Below are 18976 nucleotides of genomic sequence, written 5' to 3' on the forward strand. Positions count from 1 at the left end.
TCCATTTTCAATAACTATTTAAAAGCTATCAAAAGTAAAAAATATAATAAGGATAATCAAATAATCCATTCTCATACTAGCAATTTATATTTTCAAACATTTTATTTTTAAACAACTGGTAGTATAATTTATTTTAGGTACCTAAAATGTTCAATGATTTAAATGGATTCCAATACTTCAACACTAAAAAAAAAAAAAAATAAGGGGGTGTTAATATTTTACACAGCCTTGTTTTTCAAAATGTTTTGATTATTTTAATTTTATATAATAAAGATACACTAATATAATATTTCCTGCACTTAGTTAAACGAAGTTAAACAAGTTCCAAACACCTGATCTATATTTTGCTTTGTATATATCACTTTTCACTTACCTCCTCATATTTGTTATTTTTACTAAAATAAATAAAGTCAAATAAATAACAGTTAACATAATCTATATGAAACATATTTACGAAATTATGTGAAAACAAAAGAAGTGAAGTGTATGATGTTTGAATGTCTAGATAAGTGGTCTAAAAATGAAACACTTTTAACAGAAACTATATATTCCTAAATATCATATAATATAATATAAAAGTTACATTTATCTTATTATTATTATTATATTATAACTATTTATATGCAGATATTCAATGATATAAAAAATTGTACAATTGTTCATGTGTTTACAATGTTAAATTGTGTTATTTTATATATGTATATATATATAATTTTATTGAAAAGAAAGATGACAATCGAATTCTACTATAATTATATGTGTTAACTTTCTTTTATGTTTCAGAATATTGTAAATTTGAATAATGATTTTGAAAATATATTTTCGTCAAATCAATTTAAAATCATCGATTCTCATGCATGATCGTCAACAAGAAGAATAATAAACATCAATATGCGTAGCTTAGTATGATACTGTGGCCGATTTTCTACATACTATATGGATTTCAAACAGTGTGTAAGTATATTATGATTTATTAAATGGTTAAATTATCTAGTCATATTTAATATGTAATATTTATCAACTATAACATATTCACCTTACTACTACCTATTGCAACTCGCCAAAAATCAGTAGTTTTGGACCACCTAAAGATAGTATTTGTTTTTTATTAATAAAATTCATTGAAATTCAAAATGCAATTACTCTACTTAACATAATAATAATTAGGTATAGATATATTTAATCGCCTATAATAAATATATAACATACACTGTTTTAAGTTTGGCACTGCACGCAATTATCTAAATATAAAAATTATCAATTCAATTTGTGCGGTGCACAAAGATTTTTTTTAATTGCCAACTTTTTGAGACTTTTCGAAGGTACCACACGACGGGTGACCTTTTCTATTATGAACTCAAAATGATGAGTTAGGTAATTTTAATATTTTCCAATGAAAAAATTTCAGAAAAATGTATTGTGTCGTGAAATTGTTAAGTTAATGTGAATTTAATTATGTCAAAAAATCGTTTAAATACACTCACTATATTACTATCATATACTATGTAAATTAAATAGTCAAATGTGTCAATGCCAAAAACACTAGTATCCTCATGAATTTTCAATGTGAAAATGTTATAACTAATAATAAATTTTAATGGATTATGGTCATAAATAATAAGATTTATGGAAAAATTGATATAGGGGTATAACCCCTAAACCTCCGATGGGCATACTAATGGTCAGTAACTCAACTCATACACCAACATTAGAAGCAATAGTTTTTTATCAATGTAATATTTTAATTTTTATAAGCATACAAAATATATATGACAATAGAATGCCTGCAATAACAGTTGAGTAACAAAATAATTTGAGTTAAAAATTAAAAAATACTGAATATTTTTAATTTAACTACTATAAGGTTAATTTAGCAAAATTTTTTTAAATCTCAATATCTCGTAAGTTCAATGTTAACAAAACTCCAGTTTAATTTTATTTTTATTTTTTACTTTTAATGTAAAAAAGCGGGTAAGTGGATGTCGCTCTGCTGTACATTAGGTGGTGGGGTGGACCTCTGACTAGGGTAGGTTAGATTTGAATGCAATTATAGTATCATTGTATACGAAAAACGATTCTGAACGGAGATGATTTGTCAGTCTAGGATATATTATATTTAAATATTGTCATATATTCTATTTTGAAACAAATATATTATTTTTCAATCAGGACGCATTTTGAATAAGGCATGGTTAATCAATTTTTCCAAAGACATTGCATGATAACTCATAATTCATAATACCTACCTTATATTATCATAAATATACATATACCTAGTTTGAGGATAAATCGTTATCGTTACGCGATTTCATAAAAATGTAAAACTCAAACCCTTAAAACATTTTTCATATAATGACGCTTCAATTTCTTCAAAAAATTAAACTGTATATCGATAACACTAACATAAACATTTGGTGAAAATTTAAAGTATTTATAGTGATTAGTTTTTGAATTACAACCATATAAAAACATCGATTTAGTTGAAAACTGGTTTTGCGTAAAAATTCTCGTTTTTCTGTCATTTTTTTTTTTGTTTTTCTCGATTTTTTTGAAAACTGTTGGAAAATGTTTACTTTTGACCTCTATAATGTACCAAGGATATTCACTTTTCCATCGAAAACCACCCCAAAGTTTGAAATTGAAGCATTATTTCGAGTAAGTTATGCTGTACACAGACACACAAAAAAAAAAAAACACATCACTGTAAAATCAATACATTCATCACTTCGTTCAGAATCTACAACATGATTAAATGATCAAATGAAAGTTGTTCAAACAATATTAAATAAACATATAATTAAACAAACAATTGTATAAATTACACATCATCAAGTATTTTACTTAAAAAAAAAACTGTACTGATAATTGTTACTAATTAACAAAAAATAGTTGCTTAAAACTTATATCAATAACTCCCAAATTGCAAAATTTATGAAAATCGTTTAATAAACTATGTATTTGAACCGCAGGGTGTATTTCTGCCAGTCAAGCTCCTGGTGACATCACGGTCATGTTCATAAGTCCAACCACTGTTAAAGTATCTTGGAAAATATCACTCATAGGTATTGAAAAATATGACGTCATGTACAAACCAACAAACGCCAGGTATGACTAACACTATTTTAGATTTTATATAATTTATGGTATAATCTAGTAGAATATCTGTTTTTATCCTAGGTCCATATATTATTTTACTTCACATTTCAACCTTTTTTTTGTATTTGTATTACCTAATACTAAGTTTTCCTGACTTGGTCATCTATAAACTTTTTACTCTATTATTAAGACACATTTTACGTTGTATAAAAAAAATGAGAATTGTTGAATTCTTATAATAATACAAAATAGATACAAATTTTATTAAACATAGTTATTGTTATTATTATTATTATTATTACTATTATTATTATTATTATTATTAATATTATTATATTATATTTCAACATCGGGGGGGCCGTCTGTGTTTGAACCGATAGTCTGTAGATTTATTGTATATAAGTTTTGATTACCTATAGTCTGAAGTCTGCATAAAGAGCTACGTTTTTAATGAAACGTGCTTAATATTCTAGATGAGAACATTTTGATTTTGTTTATATATGTTTTGGGACTGCATAGAGTACTTATGGTAGAATTGGTTTGTAAAAATAGAGAGAATTTCTAACATAGAAAAATAAATAAACAATTATATTCAAATTTAAGTTTTTCAATACTTCAAAATTAAGCTTAAAATTTATTTTCGTTGTTCCCCAATAATGTAATTTTATCTATCTATATAAAATGTTTTATTAAATCTTTTCAAGGATTCTCTAATGTAGGATTTATATTGAAATATTGAATACCTACTAGACAAAAATTCCCCATGGGTCATGCAAAATCGAATAAGGTCCCAAAATATAAAATTTGTCATGTATAATATAATCTAAAGTGATGTTAGAATAAAGAAATAAAATAAAGATTTTGTGTATCATAATAATGTATAATTTTTAATAACACGCATCGTTTGGTAAGTAATAAGTAATACCTAACTAATTTTAAGAACAAAATGTAATAGTGTTTACATTCTGCTTAATGTGTATTATAAAATGTATAATCTAATACATGATTAAATTTATAAAAATAAGTTTTTGACGTTACTTGTTTAAAAAAAAATCTTATAAAGGTATAATTTTGAACGATGTGAGCTTTTTATAAAAACAAAAAAATATTTGGTATGCAGAAGTTACACAAAATTTAAATAAAAATAATAACGAATATACTTAACAGAAGAGGATTGTATAAAATAATAAGTTCCAAACATTTTCAAATTTATTTGTATACAGTCGTACAACACAAAATAACGAAAAAGTATATTTTTTTCATTTGTCAAGCTGTAAATTGCTTAGCAAATTAAAATATTCAAAAAAATTAATATTATTATGCAACTGTTACTTTTTTTAAATATAGATATTTCAACCAAACAAACATTTAACATCTTTAATTTCATAAAATTGTATTTATATCATATATAACGCACTATAATTTAATATCACTTCACATCATATTAGTGTAACGATAAGCATACTTTTATCTGGAAAAATACAAATATCCTAAAAAGCATGCTCCAAATTTCCTTCAAAACGTTTTAATTTAACATACGTCACAGCTAGAAGAAATATTATAATATTAACAGAATCCAAATATGTTATTCCAGAAAGTGAAACTGACATATCGTGCAAGGTGGCATTTGAGGCAGGATGGTGGGAGGGAAACATACGATACAGCTTTGCACGATGGCCCGTTATCTTATGATTTATATGGTCTAGAGGCAGATGGGTAAGGGAGAGATATTTAGTTGGTTAAAATATTCAATCACGATTGGCAAAAATGAAAAAATTCGGTCCTTTAGTGACGAAATCAATGGTAAAATGAATATAACTTTAGTTCCACACTACCACAAAGGTTATAATTGTATAGAACTATAAAATACTATGTATTTATAATAAACAAATATCAAAAAATAATAGTAACTTACACTGCTATTGAAATTTGACCACAAAAAAACGTTTTAATAGACTCAACATACTTTAAAATATTGCATTTAACTTATTACACACCTAGTTTGGTTAAGTTATATATCGACGTTTGTGATCCTTATCCTTATATTTGTATAAACATTCTATAGATTTGGGAAAAACAGGTATTTTGAGTTTATGTTTTTGAGTCTATACATATTAAACCAAACTCTATAAGCTACAATTAGGTGACCGACAATGATGTACTTTTAAATAAGAAACAATCATTAACTATTATTAGTTTTTTTTTTTTTATTGTATAAATTGGATAGGTTACCGATTTTTATGTTTTCTATAACCCGACTTTAAACTGTAATATAGAATGTCTTTGAATTTGATTTTACTAAGAGAAATTCACCACTACTATATTATTTTCGTATCTTACCTCCTATAAATTTCATCACCTATGTGAAAAAAAATATATTGTGCAAATCTATTCATTTCAATTTACATTTCCAATAAAATATCTATTTTCTCTTACAATATGTATATAACCGAGATTATTGGCATGACAAAAGGGTGCTTGTGTACTATTATTTATTAGATATAGATGCTATACCATACACTAACTTACTACTCGGTTATTATACCATATTACCATCGACAAGACTTAAACTAAACTTTTTCGACCTATAGATTAAGAAACCGTATATACGGCCAATACGTATGATATATTATACTAATAAGGATGGCTAGACTTTTTTTTATTTAGAAAATATCCTATATAAATAAAACTAAACTAATATTTTGTTGAGAATATATTATTATCTTTTTGAGATCGAACAAATCTTTAAAAAAAACCAAAGTTACCAAATAATCTGTTATTTTAATATTTAACGAATCCCCATATATTTTCATTTTCCCGATTGTTTTAAAAATTACTGAAAATGTCTACTTTTTTCCACCCAAGAACAAATTAGATCCAATTTACAGTGAAAAACTTCCAGCAAAGTTCATAATTGAATCATGTTTTCCGCTAGAAAAAGTGTCTCTAGACTCAAAAATAAAAATTAGTTTTAAAAAACACACATGTTTGTAAAACCAATAATTTCTTCACTACACGTCAGAATTTAAAGGTAAACCATTAGAGCAACTTTTTATTGTGCAGATACGTGCTTTTGTTTGAATTTTGAACCAAATATACATTACACAAAAAAATAAAAAAATACGGAGATATTCAACAAGTATTAAAAGTATAATATAGTCTATGGATTAAAAAAAATATTTACTTTTACACATTGGTAGTTACTGGTTGGGAGTAAAATATTCAAGTTTTGAGTATGTTGAAACCCTTTATGAGAAATTGGAACAGAAGGAGACATTGTCTGAATAACAAAAATATCAGATAGGTAACATTATAATATTTCATTTTCAATTATATATAATATTATACAGTATTTAAAAATCATCTTAATTTTTGCATAATATCAGCTATAACTCTATTCAAATTATATCATTTTACTCAACCATTTAAGTGGATGTATTATTTCCTATAACATGATTAGTAATAAAAGAAAAAAGTAAAAGTACTTCGATTTCCCTTAAAATTAAAAAACCTACAAATTACAATGCTTCACGTCAGCGTAATTTTAAGAACATGCAACTATATAATTTTATTGAATAACTCCTTCCAACTGCCACCAGGTCACGACATTTATGATATAGGTAGTCACTTATATAGCCACATTATTTACAACTATGACCAGCCAACCACTAGCCGACCATCGCGATTAAATATGTAACGATTTGTGTATTTGAGTGGGTTTTTTTTCCCATTGGTCAGTTACAGGGTAGTAGCCGAGATAGCGGTCAACTCCGATTCCGTGACACTCGGTAACTTGATGCCAAATACGCAATACCAAGTAACTGTAATAGCGTTTAAAGCCGGTCGCCGATTCCGTAGCAGACCAGTAATATTCAAAACACTCGGTAAGTGGGATCAAAATATTATGTTTAATAATTAGAAAAATAATATTTTTAAGTGAATTGAATAATACATGGGTAATCACTTAAAGTAGCAAGAGACCATTCAAAACTTAGAAAATATTTTCTTCTTTATTTTTTTTATTTAGACACTAACAATAGTTACAGGATTGGAGGTTATTTTTTATTTTTTAGCAGCTAAATAAATGTCTATTCTAAACCAAAATTTATTTAAAAATCACAGACTGTCTTAGACTTTTCCACAATTATTTTTTCTGCATGCATTCAATCCATCAATAATACAAACATTCAGTATCAAATTCTAATTTTTAAACTGAAAGTTATGATATAGGTATTTATAATGATAATATTTATAAATCAATCACTAAAACATAGTCCTCTCCTTCCCTTAGGATCTAAATCTAAATAAGAAATATTTAAACTTTATAGACATATTATTGACTGATTGAAAATTATAATTAATATGTTTTTAATTTACTTTGAATTGGGGCTTAATGTTTTTGTTTTCACTATAAATTGTATTTCATAAATAAATAAAAACTATTTTAATATAAAACGCGTTTCTGTAGTATTTTATATATTATTCAATTTAATCTTCTATAGACTTTTTATTCTTAAATTAGATAAATATGGTAAGATAAATTATTTTGAATGTAAAATTACACACGGTATAAATTTATTATTATTACCATCACGGCATCACCTTACGTCATTTATTGAGTAATTTTGTACAATATATAATATTTATATATAAATATAAATATAATTAATATTATAAATATATATAATATTTTTATATAATATATATATACAACAAATTCAATGCTTCATTGTATTGACTTAATTAATATCTATTAAATGTTACTTATAACTCCGTAGCAACGCCTAGTGGGTCATTTCTAGTGTACTAATTGTTTTTGATTTTTTTTTATATATATATAAACAATGGAAAACCTTTGTATGAACAAAATAGTAGGTATACAATTTTCGTGAGCCAATATGAAATAAATTTGTGATCCACCCTGAGCAACCAATAAGGGTTGAGAAATGAAGCAAAATACATTATCCTAGTCTCTAAGAATATGTGTGCATCATTTGTTAAAATTAGGTTTAATAGTTACCAAGTTTATTATCCCTATACAAAATCACATTGCTTTGCACATATATAAATATATTACGTAACAAATATCAGAATAACATATAACGTACCCGACTATTTTTCATATCAAGTACATTACTTAATACATATTATTATACTGTAAACAAATTGATAATTTTAAAACAGAAAACCCTCTGTTAAATTTATCAAAACCTATTTTCCTTTAAAATATTCTATAAAAAGTACTATCATAACAAAAAAAGTGCCAAATTTTCAAATTATTCAAAAAATTATCTTTAAGCACTTGCCAAAATTTTCTCTTAATAAACCTATCGTTCAATTAATGTATTATTATTTGTTCAATATTTTCTAAAAAATGCTAAAAATAAATATTGTAGATATTATTAATAAATATTAAATTTACTAAAAAATTATTAAAAATGAAATTAATATTAAAGAATATTTATTAAATTTTTTTTAGATAAAGGTGTATCGTGGCCAGATATTCAACATTCACAGATGAATACTAGTGGTAATGTTGATGTATCGCCACCGAATATTGTAGGTGGTGTTGGACATTCAGTACCACCAGAAAGCTCTACTTCTCCTCCTTATGTACAGGTAATTAATTAATTAAACTTTGTTATATTAAGAAGTGTATGAAAATATGAAAATTATAAAAAAAAATATATAGATATAAATATAATATATATTATACAGGGCATCCCGCGAGGATTTACCCATTGCGATATCTCACGAAATAATGGAGATATCAAAATTCTATTAATTTATTTTAATGTTTTGGTAAAAAGTTAAAAAATATTTTTTTTTCAATTGATTATTTCCGAAAAATTTAAGATAGCCATTTTGTAGAGTTTATTTTCCTGAAAATACTGACGTTTTAACATTTTACTTTCAATAATTTCTTTATTTTTAATATTTTTTTTTAATTTCTAGAAAAATCGGGAATTGTTTAACACCATATAGTTAAACATATGACCTTCCACCCACATGCTCGTACAGCATACGAACGCTTTCAGTGTGCCAAGTTATAATCATTTTATATCTTCAAAACTAGAAAGTATTAGAAATTTGAAAAATAATGAAAATAAACTCTACAAAATGGCTATCTTAAATATTTTCGGAAATAATTGATTAAAAAAATAAATATTTTTTAATTTTCTTACCAAAACATAAAAATTAAATAATTGTAGTTCTTATTCCTGTGAATCTTATTACAAAACCAGAATTTTTATATCTTCATTATTTTGTAAGATATCGCAATAGGTAAATCCTCAACCGGACATTGTATTTACTAGTAAAAAAAAATTATTTATTCATTAAATACAATTGCAATTATAATCAAATAGTAAATTAAACAAATTATAAATAATGTTAATGTACAAATATTATTTACAGTAAATATCTATTTAGTACTTAATATGATATTCAGTCATTTTTTCTCTATTTAAGTAATCTAATTAATAGATTACTTCATGATAGTTCAAAAACATTGCAAGTAAAACAATATTTTCAAAATATTACATTGATTAAATCAATCTGGTAAATAACATGAATATAACACATATTATATCCAGTCTACAGCATTTATATATTTTTATTCTTGGTAAATCTAAAAACATACTGAGTAAGATATAAATTTGTCTCATAGTTCTGAATTCTCTAAAATTAGATACTTTATATATATATATATATATTTTTTTTTTAAGCAATTTCAACTATTTGAAAATTTTAAGAAATATATATTTGAAATATTTCAATTTCTTACACAGCTCAAAATTAAAACACATGCGATTATAGTTGTATCAAACTTCAGAATTCGTCTCTACCATGTTTTCACAATTGATTTCCAATTTTAATTCAATTATCAGTTCATTAATTTTTCTTTTTTTCTCTGTTCCAAATACATTGAGCGATACGGGTGTTATTTTTTCCTTAGTCTGTTCATATTTAATATGTCTGTGCGTAAAATTGTATTGATTCTGACGATAAGTCAGAACACACGGTGTCTCACGCACATCCGCTCCGTCATCTGTTCCAATAATTATTTCGAGTCCAACAAATATGGTACTGCCTCGAACACCACAAATAAACAAAATCAAAACGACATTTCTCCTCACCTTCTAGCATTTCTCAACAAGATAAAAAAAAATCAAGTCATATAAATCACCAAATCGATACATGCCACTGGCCAAAGTAAACGACGAAATCGAAACCTAGGTATTTCTACCAAATAATAACGCAGTTGATTCATGATTGTGAGCAATTACCTCAAACTGAAGTCACATCTAAGACACATCGAATACCAGCGATCTACATAAAAAACGTCACAAATTTCTCAATATTCAATAAGAAAATAATATCACTCACGGGTATTAACAATGTTTCATTTAAGTCCAGACCATCATTTCTTATAGCATGGCCCAAAAACCGCATAACTTACAATATCATAATTCACATAATTGACTACTTAAACGAAACCTATGCGAAATTTCACTCATTTCGGTCACGCTGCAAACTCCAGTACAAGGTATTAATCAGAAATCTCCATTACTCTACAATCATAACTTACTGATATTTCAGACACCCTGGCTGAGCTTGGACACTCGACCACACGCATAACTAATATCAAAAATAATCATCGCCCCTTACCACTGTTCCGCGTAGAACTGCAGACTCTTAAAAAAAAACAACATGAAATCTTTAAGATTAATAAACTACTTCACTGCAGTGCTGATTGAAAAACCACATACAAAACGGAATAGTCTGACCCAATGCCACACATATCAAGGTTATGGCCATACGCGCAACTACTACAGTCAGCAGCCTAAGTGTGTTAAATTCTCAAAGATCACTTAACTGATAAGTGCACCAAAGATAGCAGTATCCGGACTAAATTTGAAATATGTTTTGGTGCACATACAAAATCATACAAAGGTTGTGTTATTTACAAAAAACTAACTGAACCTGCAAACAAACCAAAAAAGTTAGTTAGCCAAACACAAAATACACCAACACGTTGTCATGTATCCAAGCCCACCTCATACGCTCAATCATACGCCAGTATAACAGCCGCTCAACCAATATCCAGTACTCCGGATGCAACGTCTACAATTTTGAACGAATTCAAAACATTATTGAGCCCATTAAATATTAATCGTACTATTGACCGTAATTTTAAATAAACTCTCAACTCCCGTAACAGTATTATTTCCAATTTAAATTTCTTATCCACAAACCTTATTAAAATTATCTTTATCTAATCCCCTTGCTAATTATATTTTAATATACGTAACTGTGATCTCGTTTGTTTTCTATACTTTAGTAACATTTTAAACCTTATTGCATAATTATATACTTATTAAACTTGTAATAGCGTGCTCATAATATATTATGCTGACACATTTTATTTAAAAAATCAAAAAATATTCATTATCAGCTTCTACAAAAATTGTAGGTTATTCCTACATAAATTTAATTTTCGTTATTAATAATCAATCATATTATTAATAACTACAATGTTTTATTGTTACATAATGTACTTAATTAATGAACAAGATTCTTTTTCATTTAGAAGATACAATGATTATAATTACTAACTATTAGCAACTACCGAATTCAAAAAATTATTTTTTAGGTATATTTCTACATATGAATGTATAACCAATAACATTTTACTGAATATGTAGTTCAAATTGTAGTATGAAAGCACTTATTACCTACAACTGACAAGCTACAATCTATCAATAAATATAAATTAATACAAATTAAAGATTAAACAATATTTTAAAATATTACATTTTTTTCACTACATATTTTTGGGGTATTTAAATTTCATATTAAGTAACATTTTAGTGCTATTTACTCCCGATATATACGTATAGTGTATATAGGTACCTAGTACCTAAATATATATGATTATACTGGACAATCAACAAGTGTAACTTTGTTTTATACAAATTCATTCGGAATTTAGTTATACAAATAAATAAATTGAATAGCTTATAAATATACCATCATTGTAAAACTACATTTAATAATATGTACCTTATTTACAAAAATTTTAGTTATTTTCACTTAATTATAACAATTTTGAACTTAAGACTTTAGCCCGAACCCTACCAATAAATATTACTAAAATGCACTTCAAAATAAATATATTGTAGTTCTTTAACCATTATAGTATATTATTAGTATGATATGTATATAATTTACCTAAAAAATTGTTATTCTTTGATATTAGTATTATTTACAACTGAAATAAACACGTTTAACTTTAAAATCACAGTCAATATTTCTTTTAACTCAAAAATGTTTTATTTTTTAAATGTATTTTTCCATAGGTATAATCACACGGAATTGTTTATACGTATATAGTATATTGAAGTGGTGGCCAAACTACGTCCCGCCATAATTTATTATCTGGCCCGCGAAAGTATTCCACATTACTGCACTTTTTGAGAATCTATATAACATTTTACATTTACGTTTAAAAAAAATAAAAAAATAAAAATACAGCATACATTTTTCATATTTAATGCCGTAGCGTTATTGTTGTTACAACATCATTTAATAATAATATAAATAACATTATTGTAACTTGTCTTACTTTTGTAGAAGAACGACGGCTGTAGGTAAATGAAATGTCGATGTACATCTTTTTATTCGTAGCAATTTTTTTTTTTTTAATGTATTTATTTAAATAAATAAGCCTCGGCGTCTATGGCCATTGGCATACAAGGAGTAGCAATTATTATTTATTAAGTTAAGTATTAAATAAAGCAATTAAAATAAATATAAGTAAACTAAAAACGTCGTTGAATATGTAATTACAAACCTAAACGTATATTCATAAAATTCTAATGACTAATGTTAAACAAATGAATGTTAAAATACAACTACTCTATAAGCTATAACTATTTTGTTTATTTAGGTGCGAGGAATCGAAATTACTATTGTAGTGCTGGTCTTAATGGTCTGGGTCGGCGCTATAATAATGTTTTTCAACCGCTGGGGCAAAATTAGGATGCTTATACCATATCAACCAGATTACAAAGACACGCAACTCAAAGTACCCGGAACAGGTGCTTGTAATACAACCAACCCGTGCCAAAACCAAACAGGACCAAGTTTTTGTTGTTCACAGGTCAGTATTGTATTCTATTTTACAAATCTAAATGCTCATTTAAATTGTGTGATGCACGTGAAAATGTGAATTTTGAACATTATTTTCTTCTATTTACTATCATTTATTTTATTTATTTTTAATTTATCAACCTAAATACATTGACCCGAAATGTAATAGAAGTCGGGTGTCAACATAATGTTGTACGACGCGCAGGGTATAATGCATATTTTGTTAGATACCATTAGTCACCAAAGAAACCGTGGATCATGATATTTTTTAAGTAACCTACCTTGTGAAAAGGAAAATACAAATTCCAATAAGCAGCAACCTCAACCTCGTTTGTAACGGTAAATGGAGTGATATTATCAGATGTTGGATAGTCTTCAAAAAATAAAAAAATTCAACAAAATGGAAAATTACAAGTGTAAGTGCTTACTTACTATTTAATGAATTGTATTAAATAAATAAATAATATTTGGAATTCTTAATTAATTGACCAAAGATAAAAGTCATAATATTTTGAATGATGTAATATTATATGGTAGACGATTTGTATTATCTAACCCTAATTTTACCTAAATATACTTGCAAAAGATTATTTACCTTTCAAACAATTTATATAAAATGGTTAATTGTTAAAACTAAAAAATACTTAAGATTTAAAAAACTTGAAGAAAAAAACTTTAGTGTACAATAATGTGTGCACTTATTTTAAACTGATTAATATGCTATTGGTCATACATTGTATGACCAATAGCATATTATAATATACTTTAACATAATATTGTAACATATGTATAATCAATGGTACCTGATATATTATTAATCATTTAACATTATATTATTTTATAACTGCGATGTATTTTTTTTTTTAAATCAATAAACCTTGACTATTTAAGAATTATTATGAATTCAATTCAACAAAAACCACAAAAGCTGAATAATAATAACTTATAAGTCACACGTCAATTTTTCAAGTAGGTAAATAAATACACTGGGAAAATATTTAGATTATACCTTGCGTTATATAAGTATGAAATAAGTATATTTAAATTTAAGTTATAAGTTAACTACATTACTACAATATCTCAGTAATTTATCATAGGTTTTTTATGTGTGCCATTCGTAACGCCGGCAATTTCAGAACTTTAAAATCGTAATTTTATTTTTGATTCAATTATAAAAATTAATATAATACTCAAGTCATATTTATAAAGCAACAATCACATAATATAATAATCGTACAGTATATTTAACTTTTTTACAAACTGTCGTGTCTTTCATACAGTAAAATTTAACCAAGGTACCTAACCATATAACCAAATAACTTCCACGGAAACCCATGAATATAAAATATACTTTTAAAACATGTATGGATTTTAAAAGTCTAAATTTAAAAAATGATTTAACAACTAAAAAACGTATTTTACCAAATTTTCAAGATTGTCGACTTGTCGAGATGAACAAATTTGACCAGACGTACCGCTGGGTGTTTTCACTGATATTATCCTTGTCTCTTGTGTTACAATCAGCTTTTGATATTACGGTACACACGACGTTGTTATTAATATGGCTTATGTTCGATCGTGTATATAAGCCAAGATCGATAAAATTTCACAATAACAACCTTGGCACTTTTGATGACAGTTAAATGTGAAAATATATATGTATGATATCCACATGTCATATAAGTATTGTAGGGACAAGGGTTGACATCGATCCGAAAAATGCATGAACAAATAATATTAAAAACATCCAATACCTTTCCAGAAAAAAAAAAAACATTAAAATCAAAATCAAAATTTAAATTTATATTAATAATATTTAACTCAAACTATTCTTACATCATAATTCATAATATAATCAAAGAAAACTTTATTCTAAAATGTTCTTGGGTAATTATAATTTAATACAAGATATCAATAATATTATTTGCTATATAACCATTAAAATTTACTTAAGTATGGTTTTAAATTATTATAAGTTAGTAGACTTCAATAATCGTATGGAATATTGACGCTGAAGAGGTATTATAATATAATTGTGTGCTGGTACTATAAATAGGTAAATAACTATTAAACTCGTAGGTATGTTTAGGTTATAACAAGATCAGCAAATTTTAATTTACTTGAAACTAATTTTTGAATTTTTTTTTTAATGGGTTGGGGGAATTTATGTCATAGGTACAAAGTGGATTTCCAAAAAAATTACCTTAGGTATATCTCCGAAATGGTTCTAAACACACTTATGAGTATAATATTTAATACAATTACACATTTAACGCAAGGCCCTTTATTCCATAATACATATTATACTAACAATCTTTTAACATTACTAAGCTTACAAGATTTTTAGTTTTGTATTTTGTCACTTCATCAAAACTCAATTTGGAACTGTAAAAATATAGACTGCAGCAACAAGACTATCTTTTCAATAAGCAAATAAAATCGATAATTTATATCAAAGGCCTAATCAGTTATGTCCACCACTGTGTTTGTCCGTCGTAACTTTCATTTCCGTGGTTACCATTATTACCTTAATAAAATTATTAGTTTCTTAGGAGTAAAATTCACATACGATTTAATTGAAACTAAATTAATTAATTACATTTATAATGTCTGCTATACAATTATTATATATTTTCTTTTTACGTGTACCTACAAGGCTAATCATATTCGTTTAAGCATAGATAAAAGTTAATTTGAACACATTGAATTTTATTAAGTAAACATAACTAATTAATGATTATATTTCGTTGTATACTCGTACAAAGTAGCATATTATTATGCGCGTAATAATTTAGATTTTTCTTAACGTCTATTTTAAATTATAAATGTATTTTAAACCCTACGTACATTTTTGACCATGCCCCTGTATTTATTACAATCAGTAAATTATCTTTGTGACAAAATCATTATGTATTAGATCGTTCATTTCCTGAAAACAAAATTCATTAAATATTTAATATAATTATAAGCGTTTTTGTTGCTAAATTACATCATGTTTATTAATTTTGTTTAAAAATATGTATTTCTGATTGCAATTAATTGTTTCGATTCAATAATTAATTAACTAACACATACTTACATAGGTAATTCCATATTACATTCTCAGATATAAATATAATTTATATTTATTCAATAACCAATCGGTTCTTTGAAACAAAAGTTATTGACTTGGACAAACTTGGAGCGACTCTTGAGTAAAAAATACATATTTATATACTGTATGTTCATAATCATCATTGTTAAATACAGTTGTCGTAATAAATAAAAAAAAACTTAAAAGTATATAATAATTGTTTAGTATTTACTACTAAATTATAATATTTCATATATTATATAATACAAAGCTTATTATCTAATAAACATTGGTAGGTATTAAAAATATATATTTACAAAGTATATCGATTATTTCCATCAGTCATCAGTCATAAACTAAACTGTTTATAATCGTTTTACTATCAATAAATAATGAATAATCACAATTGTTACTGTTCCAATCTACCTATAAAATAAAAATGCAAATGAATTTTTCTACTTACTAATATATATATATCCATTACATGTACAGTATATAACTACTGCAGTGGCACTCATAAAAGGTAGCTTAGCCCCCCTCCAGCAACCAGGACACAAATACAAACACTCCTAAAATTATGTAAATTTAATTACATTTATTTATTTTTTTAATTCTAGTAGTTAAATGTCCATGAAAAATTCCTCATTTGTACATATATACAAAGTATAATTATAATAGCTAAAAATCGTAATTAACTGCCTATATTATTGGTAATAACTTATTTTTATCAACATCTATTTGTATTAATTTCCAATTAACTATAGTATAATAACTCATAAGCATAGCACACAATATATAAATTAAAAGTGTTGTTAAAAAAAATTATAAGAATAATTAATTAGTTAGTAGCAACTGTCAGTTTTTTCTGTTAAACTCTGTATATATCTTTATTTATATAAATGCAAACAACACGGTGCCTTTTTTATATCTGGGATAATTTTATAAACTACTGAATGGAATCCAACGGTGTATTTTCAATTTTAAAACCACACACTACAAAGCAGGTTTATAAACATAGTTTTATGGGCTCAAATCCAGTCCACGGAATATTAAGCAATAAAATGGAAAATCACCAGTAGCACCATCTGTCCAGCAAATAACATTGTAATAAAAAATGATAAAACTTTTTCTCAGGCGATGTTGGTTAGAATTGTTAATGTTATATAATAAGTATTAACTTGAATTTTTCTCTTAATTTTAAAATAATGACTAAATTTAAAAATCTATAAAAAAAAAAATTAACGATATCCCAGGTAACTAAGATAACCCGATACAACAATATATAACGCCATATGTTTTTAATTTTTTTCCAGACATAGACGGACTGCTAGTATGTTATATAGTTGTAAGTTTTTAACCATAAATGTATATACAGAATAGGTCACGGGAATAAGAAAAAAAAACAGATTTTTCTTTACGCAGGATTGAAGAAGGGAGGCCTAAAAGAGATCATTCGACCCCTTCAGATAATGTCATTTATAAAGATATGTTATCTTAATTTATGTCGTTCTCCATGAACTTGCATGCAATAAGAACAGCTGAAACTGCTTCATTGCGTTCATTAAACTTTTTGGACTAACTTGTTGAGTGGGTACTAATGTACCTACTAAATCAAAACTTAGTCGATTGACGCAATTTCTACTTTTTCAGTCATATTGCATTTTGTTATACGTGAATACACAGTAATCGCACTCCACTAAACCTCATTATCTGATAGATCGAATGAGCTCTTCTAGACCTCCTCATTTCCCACACCCATCATTCTGCAATGAGAACAACCTGTCTAGTTTTTTGACCTATTCCCGTGACTCACTCTGTACTTACTGTGTTGTACTTACTAACCATGTGGGTTTTTTGTTTATGTATAGCCGAGTATAGATATTACTGCAGCATTAAGTGGGTGATTTGATGCTCAATATTACTAAACCTAAGTACACTTGGTCGCTGAATTTATTTTTTCTTTAGTGATATAGAAAATGTTATATGATAATTGTGTATAAAATACGCATAGGTACCAAATATAATATTGATACCTAATAAGAATTTAAGTTCAACATGAGTAGTCATTTGTACTCCATAGCACGTCCCATAATGTGCACAATAGCCCTAAATTACTGTGACACTTGAATCTTTAACTAAAAGTCTCTGTATTAATATTAATAGCAAATTATCTTTAAAAACGTCAATAGTAGTTCGACGAGATAATACATTTGTTGAAATAATAAAAAGTTCAATTTTATAGGTTTCAACATTGAGTGGAAATAAATACAACTTTTTTAACTTGTTAGACTAACTTGTATGGTCATTTGAATCACTGAAATATAAATCACAAATGAATAGAAAATTAAAATTAACAAGTTCTATGTTGTGATTTTTGAATTTTTCACGAGATCGTTTTTAAGTTTTGAATACTTTCGTATATATTTATCTATTTTTAATAGTAAAATTATTCCGTAAAAAATATAAAAACAAAAAATTATTAATTTTTATCTATTTATTTTCATTATAATGGTGTTGGAATATTTTCCTTTTGACCTCCCAAAGAGCCAACTAGATCCGTTTTTCTGCCAGAAACCAGCCACTTATACTCAAAGTTGATTCTTTCTTTTATAGTATATGCTTTTATACAAAAAAAAAAAAAAAACACCAACA

At 26.0% G+C, this 18976-nt stretch overlaps 1 protein-coding gene across 3 annotated transcripts in view; it reads left to right on the plus strand.

Moving 5' to 3' along the window:
- LOC107170439 (uncharacterized) overlaps window positions 1–18976 on the plus strand; it is a 71795-nt gene that overhangs the window by 44054 nt on the left and 8765 nt on the right. For 2 of the 3 annotated variants that reach the window (XM_089220462.1, XM_089220461.1), the window contains 5 exons: window positions 784–954; window positions 2970–3105; window positions 6835–6980; window positions 8576–8715; window positions 13049–13261. In XM_089220462.1, the coding sequence (XP_089076588.1) occupies window positions 906–954; window positions 2970–3105; window positions 6835–6980; window positions 8576–8715; window positions 13049–13261 (684 nt within the window). In that variant the 5' untranslated portion in view covers window positions 784–905. The remainder of the gene's footprint in view (window positions 1–783; window positions 955–2969; window positions 3106–6834; window positions 6981–8575; window positions 8716–13048; window positions 13262–18976) is intronic. The other variant, XM_089220463.1, reaches the window with a different exon arrangement.

Source organism: Diuraphis noxia, unplaced genomic scaffold (assembly GCF_037042655.1).
Source record: "Diuraphis noxia isolate RWA-SAM2 unplaced genomic scaffold, SU_Dnox_SAM2 contig0002, whole genome shotgun sequence".
Taxonomy (NCBI): domain Eukaryota; kingdom Metazoa; phylum Arthropoda; class Insecta; order Hemiptera; family Aphididae; genus Diuraphis; species Diuraphis noxia.